Genomic DNA, 14550 nt, shown 5'->3' with positions numbered 1-14550 from the left:
TCAGTCTGGGACCCACATTACATATCTGATATTAACACGGTTGAGAAAGTCCAGAAATATTTCACAAGAAGAGTTCTCCACTCCTCTACTTGTTGCAGAATACCTTATGCCACCAGACTCGAAATTCTAGACCTAGAAAACCTAGAACTACGCTGCCTTTGGTCTGATTTAAGTATAGTATATAAAATCATACATTTCAATGTCCTACCTGTCAATGAATACTGCAGCTTCAACCATAACAACACTAGAGCAAACAACAGATACAAATTCAAGGTTAATCGCACCAAACTTGATTGCAGGAAATACAACTTCAGCAACAGAGTGGTCAATGTCTGGAATACTCTACCTGACTCTGTGGGTTTTTTCCCCAAACCCCAAAAACTTTAACCTTAAGACTGTCTACTACTGACATCACTCCTTTCCTAAGAGAACTGTAGGGGGCATATGTCTGTGTGCATAAGCGCACCAACGTGCCTACCATCCCTGCCCTATTGTTTCTTTTATATATTTTTTATTTTTCTTATATGTATCCATGTATTCATAACTATGTTTTTATTTATACCTATTATCTTGTAAGCAATTGACAAATAAAAATAAATAAAATAAAAATAAAAAGCTTAAGTTTCTATTTGATCTGCTAAACCAGGTTTCCATGTTAATTCTGTGGACTATCTCACACACAATGGAATACAGATTAATTACAATAAGATATATAGTGATATTTTCAGTAGCCAGCCTGGCTTCTTATGCTCTCTCATGGTTACCAGTCTTAATCAAAGACGCTGAAGAATTAACCAGTTAAATCAGAATTAATTATGTGATGGTGGCAGATAAATTGGATTTGAGCACTGCCCACACCAATTGTCAATAGGTTCTCCAAACAAGCAACTTTCCCAAATTTCCATCAAATCCAAAATATGGGAATTGAGCTTGAGACCTTCAACATGCAAGCAAGTAATCTACCGCTGAGATATCTAGGTCTCCATTAATAAGGATCCTGGTAAGACTATGGCTTTTGACAAGTTGTTGCTCTATTGAAGCAAACTCCCATTCTACAGCTGCAGAAATCACTGTGAATCTTTTGTTATTGACATTCCCACAATATTCACACACAGCATACAAATCAAAAGGTTTTATTCTGGAAATACAAAGCTGATCATTTTCTTTAGAGGTCTCCAATACAATTATTTCAGGGGTGGGATACGACAGGGTTAACTACCAGTTCAGGATTTATGAAGTTCAGTGATTTATGATGTGCTTCCCTGCACAATGCGAGTGCAGGCCTGTAAATCATTATCAGCACACTGCAAGCAGAGAAGCAGCCTTTGAAACAGCCCTCTTTTCCTGCTTTTTTAACTGCAGCTGTGCCTTATTCGGCAACTGAAGTTGAAAAATCAGGAAATAAAGATCAGGTAAGAGCCCGGATGGGCGGGTGGGCAAAAACATCAGCAGACAGAGAACCGGTTCTATGTCTGCTGCTGTTCAGAGCTACCAGTTCTACAGAGGTGGACAGAACTGGTAGAAACCCACCCCTGAATTATTTACAGACAAAAAAGTATCAAGCAATGCATATTTCTGTATGCCTTCTTGGTATGATCTCTGTATATATACTATATGAATAGTGTATTTGTAATGTCTTCTTGAACTAAAGTCAAGGAAGTGTTTTAATGAAATTCAATAATTATCACTGTATTTTGATCATGACAACTAAGAGAAAACTAACAAGTTGCTTGGAATCCACCAAGGTCATTAATGTATCTCTGACAGAAGTTGATTGATCAATACATCTTTCCAAAGAAGTCCAGAATTCAGAAGATCCTAAAAATTCTCCAGGAATTGTACATATGCTATCATAGATAGCATATAGATAGCACAGAAAGGGAGATGTGAAAGAACATTTTAAAGGGCATTTAATTTCCTGAGTATGCAAGCTACATAAAAATGAGTGTTTGGAAAGAAATAAACAATAGGGTTTATTAGGGAATAGGGTCAAATTCTCAGGAACAAACTATAGGGTCAAATACTCTCCAATATTTTTTATTCAAGTCCATTAACACTAGTATGCCATAATTAGAAACCCAAATATATTCCACAACAAATATTTTTTTATTTCTTCTACAATTTCCCCCAAAGTTAACCTCAACTGGATCTACGAAAGGAATCTTTTTCTATCTCAAATGTGGTAATCAAAAAGGTCACTGTGTATGTTTATATTTTAATTTTAGCAATCCCTGTTTGCTTCCAGGAAAGGTAAAACCGGAAGCAGATATTTCAAATGTTTGTTTAAAACAGATTGCAGTATCTGATCTTAAAGAAAACAAGTCATACTCCAGAAGAACTGTTAATTGAAGAAAAATATTCCTTCAGATTATTTTTTTTTTACTTTTGTAGCAACTACTCATTCTGAAAAAGCAACCTCAAGCTTTAGAAAAACAGTGGAGGAGTACATATAGACACACAGAATTACTATATTTGAGTATATAATTAGAAGATTCTGGATTAAAGAGAATCCAAGAAAAAATTCCTTCACTTTTGTATATAAAATAAAGCATCTGATAATGCTGATCTTTAAAATCATTTTCACAAATTATAAACAGTAACTTTGTTTTTTTTATCCCATTATTTTAAAAGATACTTCTCATTGTACTTCATATGCTATCTTTGTTTACTCAGAATTACTGTGCCCTTCATTTTCTTTAAAACTCTTCATAAAGGCTCCAGGAAGAATTAAAAATAAATTAAAAAAAATAAGACACTGTTAGCTTGAAAAAACATGAAGTATTTTCATGGAATGATAATGTCAGTCCTAAGGGGGTTGTGGGGCTTGATGCCAAGCCAAGCTGGGGGCTGTTCAATCACCTCTATCACAGCTCTATCAGTGTCTACACTCCAGTCAAATCCAGAGAAAACAAGGAGTCAAAGATGCAGGTCAATAAGCTTATAGACGATTTGCACAAACGGTTCCTGCAGCAAGGTAAAAAACAAAGTCATATTGGCTTTTGGGGAGGGTTTCTTTTTTCCCTTCCCTTTTGAACTCTTTGGGCTAAGCACGCCCTGAAAAACTCATCACTATATGCAAGACATGCAAAGTATTCTTAATCCTGTTAAGAAAAAAAGAGCAAAGTTATCATCCATAAAAACTTCCCTGTGGACCTCAAAATGATTACAGGTAGAACAACCTTGTCTTAATTCTGCTTCTGGCTATTTAGTATTAGAAAAACACAAAAGATATTCTTGAAAAAGTAGAAAATCATTACTGATTCAAAGCATATCTTTTAAAAAAATAACTTTTGACCTTTCTGATTATCTTAAATATACACAAACAGGACAGCAAATAAGTTGGCTGTTCGAACAAAACACAAAAGCTGCAGAAAATATTTACACATGGTCACATAAAGTCAGAAAGTAGAGGAGATAGTGGGAACTTTTCCAGTTTGCCAATGATTTCATTAGCATTAAAAGGGCCCCATTAGGTCCTTGCAACTCCAGCAGGAAAAAGAAAAACACTAAATCAAAAAACAATGGGATCAGTGTAAATGAATACTGACATCCTTAGTTTAAAAAACACTAAAATTCTAAAGCCCAGATCCTGGAATCAGCACCAACTCCATCTTTCTGATTTCAAGTTGTTATTCATATCCAGACCCTTACCATATAGACATCCTGAATTATTAAAATATCCAACACCAAACCTGCAGGGAAGAATCAACTTACCAATATCAACTAGCACCAAATATTCCCATGAGCCTTTGAAACAGCTGTGTAAATGTATGTATGTATGTGTGTGTGAGAGAGAGAGAGAGAGTGTGTGTGTGTGTTTACATTCCCAAAAGTATTAAGTATCTTCAATAGCACCTCCTGATAGTACCAAGAAGTTAAGAGAGAAACTACCAGAGAATAGTGTTTCCTACTTTCAGCTCCTTCAAGCATGATAAAAAAATACCATGATTAAAAAGTGGCTAAGAGATCCAAGAGTATTAATAGAAATATATTTATTTATTTCTATGGCTCAATTTGTATTCAATGGTATTCAATTTATATGGCTGCCCATCTCAGTCAATGACTCTGTTTCCTTGTTTTTATTCTGGTGCAGATTGTCAATTAGGGCAGCCAAGGCTGTCTCCATGCCAAAACTGATGATCCATTTATTTTAAGAGTTCCTAGACCTGCACCTGGATACTGGTCTATAGTCATGCAAAGACCATTCTTTAAACCTTTTGTGTGAGAACATTGAGTTCCTGTTGGAATTTTTTTTTTTTGCATGTATATTGTACATTTGTGTTCAGACTACCAATATTGTTTATGCTTATGTTGTTTTTTGCATTTTTTTAAATTATAAGCCAGAGTTATTGGGAATTGGATGACCTGTAAATTTGTGTTAAAAATAAACTGATAAATAAGTGACTACACCATTCATTACACACACACACGCACACACAGACACACACACACTCATACAATGTCCTTCATTGATAATAGAAAGATTATATCAATTATGTTGACTATGTTATACTGTGGAATGTGCAGGAAAATGGAAATCCCTCATCATATATGAAATCAGGAAGCCACAATATACACAGAACTATAGTCACCCCAAAGAGCATGATAGCAATAAATACATTTAAAAAATAAATATCAGCAAACAGACTAGCTTAATGTTGGCAAAAGAGTGAAACGTTACTGTATATGTTCCTCTTTTTTTTTCAACCTATATGCTGAATATATATGTTAAGGGAAGACAGTTTGGAAAATGATAAGCATAGTTTTAAAACTAGAGGAAAAAGCATCAATAATCTTATCTGTGTTGATGACACTACCCTGATAATTGAAATTGAAAATGATCTACAAGCTCTGTAATAAAAATTAAGGAGAAAACTGGAAAAAATGGGATCAAGATTAAATGTAAAGAACAAACTAAGAATAACAGATAGAATGACCAGCAGGAAGACATTAAAGGTATAGATATCTTCTTCATTCTATGTTTGGTCATTAATAGTAAAGGAATAAACAAAAAAGAAATGTTGTAGATTAGCACTTGGTGTAGGCATGAAGGCAATGGAAAAGATGCTGTGATTATCAGTTGTTGTAGCCAAGAAATGGAACCATTGGATCATATAAAAATCTGGCCCAGTGTTCTTACTCAAGACACAAAGGACAAGGCTCCAACTTTTTGACACGTTATATGGAAAACCTAGCTTTCTGGAAAAGGCTCTAATGCTGAGAAAAGAAGAAAGAGAAGAAAATAGTGGAGGATTTGAAAAACTAGCGTAGATATAGATCATTAGGAAGAAATTCTACCTATGTGTTTGCTAGCAACTGAAAATGATTTGATGACACATAATCAATCAATCAGTCAATCTAGCACCAAACAAGAGTAGCATTTTAGCCTATGCTTTCTCAAGCTGACTTCAGAGATTACTTCAGTAGGCAGAAAAGTAGGTGTACAATTGTCAATAAAGCATTAAGACACAGCTGGCTATGAAAAAATTTACTAAGAAGTGGCCTTATTTAATAGCTTTCCCAGAAAGAGATATGCCTTATAACAGTGGTGTCAAACTGGTGGCCTACGGCCTGGATGTCTCAGGCGCAGGCCACACCCACCCAAACTCCGCAAAGGCAAAAAGCGTCCCGATAAGTCACGTGATACGATCGACTTTGACATCCATGCCCTATAATGTCCAAGGGGTCACTGTATGTTTATAAGACAATTCCAAAGAAAACAAATCAATTTACATTATGCCTGAACCAAGAACTGCATATTACTGATTACCTTTATTACAAAAGTATTCCACATCTTCACAGTTCAGATTCCCAGACTCAAATTCTGCAGAAAAGTTTCCCTCCAGGGGAAAGTCTTCTTTGGATATAATGTCATTTTCCTCAGACAGGCACTCTTCCTCTTCATCCTCAACAGCATCTTCAAGGGGGCCTTTAAAAAAACAAGAACACTGTACCAATACAGCAGCAAAAGCCACACCTAAAGATTTTGTTTGGGATTCTGTATGTAGAAACAGGTGATCAAACAGAAAAGAGCATAGGGAACAACAAAATATGAGTTCTAAAAGTTGCTAACTTTTGTTAGCATACCATAACAAAGCATACCTTTGTTATGCAAACAAAGGGAGAGAAACAAAGTGAGAAAAATAATCCAAGTATCCTTAACAGTTGGCATTGAAAGAGAAGTATATTATAAATTAGGGAATATTAATGATTGATAATGTAAGAATGAATTGACAATTACAGATAGATAGAGAGATGATAGATAGATAGATAGATAGATAGATAGATAGATAGATAGATAGATAGATAGACAGACAGACAGACAGACAGACAGACAGACATATAGACACACACACACACACGCATATGTATGGTATTCAGCTCTGTTCGGATATTTTCCCACGTCATTATAGTAGTGCTTTTAAAGTTGTAGCAACGTTTTGGCAGAATCTCATCTGCCATCATCAGGCTTCTGTATTGTGTTCACAAACGAACTGTACAGAAGCCTGATGATGGCAGATGAGATTCTGCCAAAACGTTGCTACAACTTTAAAAGCACAACTACAACGACGTGGGAAAATACCCGAACAAAGCTGAATACCATACATGTAAGTACCCGCGAAAACTTAAGAACACACACACACACACACACACACACACACACACACACACATATATATATATATTCCTGTTTTTAAGAAGATATTGGATTACCATTAGTCTGAAGTGGAAGGTTCCTCCAAGGTCCCTTTCAATTCTGTTATTCTATTCTATTCATCATTTAAGAACTCTTGTTTGTCTTTAAGGATTTTAGAGTCCCATCAATTGTTCTGGAGAGATTAGAATGCTAGAATTATCTCAGTTTATCTCAGATTGTATACCATGTCCAGAGTGTCAGTTCAGCCATCTTATGCTTGTGCACCATCTTGCTATTAAGTCTAACCATATCTACAATCTACAGTTCTAGAATTATCTGGATGTCATTCATCTAAGTACTAATAACACTTTACTGTTCAGAGGCAAAACATAATACTTGCAAAAGTTATGTTAAACTACATTTTGGAGTTAGTATGTTAATATAATTAAAATTATGTTTACTAAAATTTCATTCAAAGTACTTCCATTAAATAATATTATTGTCTAAATAATATTATATAAAAGTATTACATAAAAGTATTGATAAAATATTATTTATCAATAAATAATAAAATTCATTTTATTAAAAATATAACTTAGATTTGAGTTATCTAACTTGAAGCAGCAAAGCTATGACTCATATTACATCTCAAATAACTGTTCACTCAGTAAATACATTAAGAAACTAGCAAAACCTAGTTACTATTTATTATTATTTGTTTATTACATTTGAATATGCTAACTAGTATATTCTAAGTTTTTAATCAGGCTGCTATAGCTAAGATATTAAAAACAAATAGATAGGCAGATAACCAATTTTTAAAAACACTGAATCCTAGTTGCAAAGCTTTGATGAATGTCTTATTGTTCCCACCAGCTCATGTATTTATTGTGCTTATTAAAAATATTGTTTTTATTTTATCTCTAAAGGAATATCAAGAAAGTGTACAACAGATCAAAATAAGAAAATAATAAAAAAATAAAACTATAGATATATAAGAGCCAGCAATAACAGTATTTTTAAAGGACACATTATAAATGGATCTTAACACTTTTTCCTACAATCAAAAGAGGGGACCTGGAGACAAACACAACATTAGAAGTATTACATTCCATAATTTCAGTGACCAACAAATAAAACTTCCACAAGCAGTGATGTCCTTGAATTTCCACCTGAGAAGGCTGGTTTATGATGAAATGGAATATTGCTACATATCCAGATTCACTGTATCTTTTCTCAGACTTCAAAGAAAGCCCAGAAAATAGATAAATTTTAGCAACGCTTTAAAAGAAATTTTTTTTTAAATAGTTGTTTTAAAAGCTCACAAAGAAAAAACGTGACTACTTTAGAGAGATGGTGCATTAACACTCTTATGCATTCTAAAACACCTTTTCTGAATCATTTTATGGATTTATGTTACATGAGGTTTTTGTAGGAGAATAACTGAAACATAAACTGAGAAAAAACTGTATAAATTTTTAATCTAAGAGAACTTAGTCCCCTCTTTTCAATATTTATCTAGATTAACTGTGTATGCCACCATTCTCTTACATCACATGACAGAACTTAGTCAGTAGATTACCAAAGAGTAAAGCAGTATCAGTTACAGGTGCTACAAAGCAGGTGCTACAATGCAGTAAATAGAAAATGAATCTGCACCAAAGTTACAATACTATATTTAAAACATAAATTATTATATTATGAATTTAAGTGAAATGTAGACTTTCAATATAATGATTTGCATGCTCTTGATTCTTTCAGTTGGTCCATCTCTCTCTTTGGGGAATTCTTGACAGTTATTTTTCATTACCAGTATTCCTAAAAATATATACAGTACCATCAGAACTGTATTTGAAATTTCAACAGTTTCAAAAAAAATAATAAATCTCAGTCTCTAAATTGAATTCTGATAAATTGAATTGCTATTTTCAGATTTAGCTATATACTATTATACTACCTAAATTGTTCTACAAAAATGCAAACCTGATCTATTATGAAATATTAAACAATCAAAGCTGGAAGCTATCTGGATGAACCTATAGGTCATTGTGTGGATATAGCTCAAACAAACTAATTTTCAGCTACCTGGATATTGGTAAATATAGACCTACTTTAGTATTCAACTATGATTATCCTCAGATTTAACTTCCCTTTTTAATCAATGATATAACATAAAAATTCTATATGGTTGCACCTGCTCCACAGAACAACATTGCCCTAAGTTATGTGGAGTTCACCATATCATGCTTTTCACAAAACCTGGCTCTTCCAACAGAACCTGGGATACAGTAGTTATGATCTGTTCCTTAATACTTCTTTTTTTTAACCTACATATTGGAGTCTTTGTTGTGTTCCTCTCTGATGTGTTCTTCTTTTTCACATGATCATCATCATTTGTGAGTTTCATCTTTTGTTTTTCATTTTTTTCCTTTAATCCTAATTGAGGCAACATACAAGCTCAACTTAAAAAATACATAAAAAGTCTTCTTCTACTACTGCCTAAGTATAGAATAACAGAATTGGAATGGACCTTGGAGGTCTTCTAGTCCAACCCCTGCTTAGGCAGGAAATCCTATGCCATTTCAGATAAATGCTTGTCCAATCTCTTCTTTAAAACTTCCAGTGTTGGAGCATTCACAACTTCTGGAGGCAAATTGTTCCACTGATTAATTGTTCTAACTGTCAGAAAATTTCTTCTTAGTTCCAGATTGCTTCTCTCCTTAATTAGTTTCTATCCATTGCTTCTTGTCCTTCCCTCAGGTGCTTTGGAGAATAGCTTGACTCCCTCTTCTTTGTGGCAATCCTTGAGATATCAGAACACTGCTGTCATGTCTCCCCTTGTTCTTCTTTTCATTAAACAAGACAATTCCAGCAACAGTTTTTTTATGTTTTAGCCTCCAGTCCCCTAATCATCTTTGTTGCTCTTCTCTGCACTCTTTCCAGAGACTCAACATCTTTCTTACATCGTGGCAACTGAAACTGAATACAGGATTCCAAGTGTGGCCTTGCCAAGGCGTTATAAAGTGGTATTAACACTTCGTGTGATCTTGAATCCCTCTGTTTATGCAGCCTAGAACTGTGTTGGTATTTTTGGCAGCTGCAGCACACTGCTGGCTCATATTTAAATGATTAAATATGAGTATAATTCAGAACTTTTAATGAAGACCTGTATAGAAGTTTCAGAATGGTTTCATGTTAAAAGCAATCATCACTTTAGACTTTCAAGAAGAGATTGGACTGCCATCTGTCAGAAATGGTGTAGGGTCTCCTGCTTGGGCAGGGGGTTGGACTAGATGACCTACAAGGTGCCTTCCAACTCTGATTATCTGTTATTCTATCTATCATCTATCTCCACCCATCCATCTTCCCTCTGTTCTCTAATTCTGTGTCTTGCACCAAAGCAAATAATTTCAAATCACTTTAGAGCCGTTTGACAAGGGTAAGAAGGGTATGACACTGTTTTTGAAGACTGCAGATTCACACACACCTGGTGTAATTGAGTTAATCCAGAAGACAAAAGCTTTTTTTTTTTTTGGCCGAGGAAAATGGAAAGTATTTTAAATGAACAAGTTTTTTTCCTGCAGCTGCTCACTTTTAACATTAGTTGCATCAGGGGATCTGTGGGAAGGAAACATTTTTTATTAATTTTTTCCTTATCTGAGAGAAGAATGTTGCGCGAGGTTTTTTTTTTTTCATTTATGTTCCTTGCCTGCAGGTAGAAGACTAGAGAATCATATAGTACAATTTTTTTTCTTTTGATTAATTTCGTTCCATGTGTCATGTTATTTTTTTATATATAATTGATTTCAGGTTTTGCTCATAGCTGTGCATCTTTTTATATATCTTTGCCTACTGCCTTTCTTCAATCAAGAAAGTTGAAGAAAATTACCTGAATTTTATAAAGTTTATTAAAAAGAGCTCTATGAGTATTTAAATTGAGTTTTGAAATGCTAATACAAGGAAGATATTAGAGAATGTTAATGCAGGGTTCAATTTGACCTGAACACTATTCAAGAAAGGGTCAAATTTCATTCAAATATTTTCTTTACAGTAAAAAAAAAGAACCCTTTGATTTTATAAAAGTGGATTAACATTCATCATTGCTCAATCTTTTGGCACCTTGGTGCATGACAGAATTAACTAAGCTTGAGTATAAAGTTTTCAAAAGCCTTTAGATGTTTAAGTAGTTTAGAACTTTCCAGTATTTTTTAATAATGTTCTTTCACTTGCCTTATTTAAGAGGTTTCCCTGAAATTTCCATTGAGGAGAGGTAACTAATCCAATCCAACCCATCTTCTCCTCAATAAAGTTTTTTTTTTAATTTTGAACTATGGACATCAGATGATATTATCTATTATATTGTTTATATCAAATGAGATACTACTGATGTCTTATAATGGTGAATGGTAGGGTTTTTTTAGGTGAATATTAAATGGTAGGGTTTTTTTCAATGTGAATATTAAAATGCAAATAAGAAGATTCTTGTTTCAATATTTTTACTATACAATATTATCAGGTTCTATGTTCTAAGTATGACTAACACACTGAGAATTTGCCTTGGTTGAAAATATTTCCTTGGAAATGATGGGAAATATTCACATGCTATCACTATCACTACCTCTGGTTATTAGTAGTAGTGCCATAAGCTCAAAAGTAAGTTTATCCCAGTTTAAGGAATCTTGATCATGCCTTCATGAAGATACACCTTATGACTAGTTTACATATTTGATAATAGATTCTGGAGGCTGATGTGTTTGTTGTAAAGTAAAATTTGATAGGAGGAAAATAAAGAATGTCCCATGTATCCATTCAATATCAAACACTGTACAAGTTATATATACTGAGCACTGCTATTAACAAGTTTTTGCCTATTCATATCTGTTATAAGAAATAAAAATAGGATGTAAGTAAAGCTTTGAAGACTATAATAATACTCCAGTGTGTTTAGTGATTAACATACTTCTTATGATTAAGTGAACCTTGCATTAAGATCAGTGCAAGATCAAAGAAAACGAACACTAATTTCTTCCGGAAATTTTGCATCTCCTTCACTACTTTTTTTTCTTTCTTCAAAGGCCAGATTAATTTAGAATATCCATTTTACATACACACACACACACGTTATATGCTCCATCTCTATATCACGGAACCAATATACTGACACAGGAACAATATACTTAAAGTTATATATGTATATAATTCATATTTACAAATGGAAATATGAAATATTTAAAAATAACAATGGAGACTTACGTCACCATAAATACCATTACCAATATATAATTATGTGAGCCAAGCTTGAGATCTTGTTATATTTAAGCCATACCCAATTGAAGCAGGCAAAGAACCCCACCTCAGTTTATTGAAGGAAAACCAAATATGGGTAGTTTTTTGGAACATGAATATTTAATTTATCTACAGGCAAAGAAAGAAAATATTCAAAACATCATTTTAGGATGTGTTTTAGGTCACAGAAAATTACAGAACCTAGTCAATCTTCTCTAGGCTAAGTCTGCCCATATATTTTGATGGCAGACAACTGGAGTTTGCTAGGGCTATCTGCTAGAGTGGAAAGTCAGAAAAATCTCACAGAAGGCAGCGACACCAAAAAACTTTTTCTTCCTTATTGCCAAGAAAACTTTCCCATGTCATTATAGTTGTGCTTTTAAAGTTGTAGCAACGTTTCGGCTGAATCTCATCTGCCATCATCAGGCTTCTGTATTGTGTTCATTTGTGAGTCAGACTTTCACAGCCATTTCTGTTTTAAATTTGGTGCTAGCCCACTGTTGTGCTAGAATGGTTTTTTCTTCATCCTGATTGGTTGGGAGTCTTGGTCTGTGTTTATCTGTCTTGGAGTTTGCTATGTTCTGCTTCATTGGTGTTTCTAATATCTTCTGTCTGTTTTGTAGCTTTTTTTGTCTTGATTGGCTGGCAACATTGTGTTTCCTGTATTGGAGGCTTTTAGTGCAGCTTGGCTCCAAGTAAACGGACGGCTATCATTTATTAGGAAGTTGGGTTTCATCTGGGTGCCTGGTTGGGGTGTGTTTGAGCTGGAGGTATCAGGGGGAGTCTGTTTGTGTCCAGGTGTCTGCCGGGCTTGTGCTGTGGAGATTCTTTTGTTTGAGAATGCAGGCTTCCAGATAATTGACAGTCTGGTGGAGTCATCTCTTCGATTCATGCTTTCAGGTCTTTTCTCAATCTCTATGGCTTCTCTGATAATTCTGTGGCTGGGGTTTTCTATAGTGGCTAGAGTTTTGGTGCCATTGAAGTCGATGCTATGACCTGTGGCTTTCATGTGTTGGACTAGTGAGGAAGTGTGTTCCAGCTTTTTTACTGCATTTTTGTGTTCATTTAGGCAGGTGCTTATTCTTCTACTGGTCTGTCCAATGTATGTGGCAGGGCACGATGCACAGGGGACTTCATATATGCCTTGGTTTTCCAGGTCAATTTTATCTTTGGGGTTTCTTAGGATGGCTGCTATTTTTCTGTCTGTTTTGAAGGCAGTCTTGATATGATGCCTGTATAGTATCTTACTGATTTTGTCTGATGTACTAATCTACAAAAAAAACAGCTGGCACACTAGGACACACCATATACCAGAAGAAAACACACACCAACCGCTACCTCAATGCCCAATCCCACCACCACCCAGCACAGATAAACTCCATGGCCAAAACACGAATTGCCAGAACCAAACACCTGGCAGACAAGACACACATAAAGACTGAACTATGCACCCTGACTAAAGTACTGACAGCTAACGGCTTCCACAAAAGCAAAATCACTGGCTTGATCCACAAAAACACACTGAGACATAATGGAGACATAGAAGATGAACAGACCTATGGAACAGCTGTCCTGCCCTACATAAGAGGTACTACAGACAAAATCAGTAAGATACTATACAGGCACCACATCAAGACTGCCTTCAAAACAGACAGAAAAATAGCAGCCATGGAAAACCAAGGCATATATGAAGTCCCCTGTGCATCATGCCCTGCCACATATATTGGACAGACCAATAGAAGAATAAGCACCCACCTAGATGAACACAAAAATGCAGTAAAAGAGCTGGAACACACTTCCTCGCTAGTCCAACACATGAAAGCCACAGGTCATAGCATCGACTTCAATGGCACCAAAATCCTAGCCACTATAGAAAACCCTAGCTACAGAATTATCAGAGAAGCCATAGAGATTGAAAAAAGACCTGAAAGCATGAATAGAAGAGATGACTCCACCAGACTGTCAATTATCTGGAAGCCTGTACTCTCAAACAAAAACATCGCCATACCACAAGCCAGGCAAACACCTGGGCACAAACAGACTCCCCCTGAACCTCCAGCTCAAACACACCCCAACCAGGCACCCAGATGAAACCTAGCTTCCTAATAAATGATAGCCATTTGTTTACTCGGAGCCAAGCTGCACTAAAAGCCTCCAATACAGGAAATACAATGTTGCCAGCCAATCAAGACAAAAAAAGCTACAAAACAGACAGGAGATATTAGAAACACCAATGAAGCAGAACACAGCAAACTCCAAGACCGATAAACACAGACCAAAGACTCCCAACCAATCAGGATGAGGAAAAAAACATTCTGGCACTGTGTAGGCCAGCACCAAATTTAAAACAGAAATGGCTGTGAATGTCTGACTCAGACATGGGAAAATACCCGAACAAAGCTGAATGCCATACATACATACATACATATTAATACAATGAACAAACTTAGGAAGTACATTGTGACTTCATGCTGGGCAGGAATTGTACAGACAAGATTTGGCTCTGGAACTTACGGGAGATCACTAAAATTACAATTGTTGATTCAAAGAAAGTATAGGATAGTTGCCTTCATGTTAGATTTTTGTCAAATGTCTTGATTAACTTAAATTTGGATGTGGTTCGGAAG

General features: G+C 35.1%; 1 protein-coding gene across 2 annotated transcripts in view; it reads right to left on the bottom strand.

The window, feature by feature from the left end:
- Nucleotides 1-14550, bottom strand: part of ZFPM2 (zinc finger protein, FOG family member 2) — a 345130-nt gene that overhangs the window by 263756 nt on the left and 66824 nt on the right. The window contains exon 2 of one of the 2 annotated variants that reach the window (XM_026703556.2): nucleotides 5771-5929. The exons of the other annotated variant lie outside the window; for it this stretch is intronic. Coding sequence (XP_026559341.1) covers nucleotides 5771-5929 — 159 coding nt within the window. The remainder of the gene's footprint in view (nucleotides 1-5770; nucleotides 5930-14550) is intronic. 2 annotated transcript variants of the gene reach the window in all.

This window comes from Pseudonaja textilis, chromosome 3 (assembly GCF_049901715.1).
Source record: "Pseudonaja textilis isolate UNSWEBS1 chromosome 3, rPseTex1.2, whole genome shotgun sequence".
NCBI classification, from domain to species: Eukaryota; Metazoa; Chordata; class Lepidosauria; order Squamata; family Elapidae; genus Pseudonaja; species Pseudonaja textilis.
The sequence above is the reverse complement of the archived record's forward strand: the minus strand, read 5'-3'. Positions and strand labels throughout refer to the sequence as shown.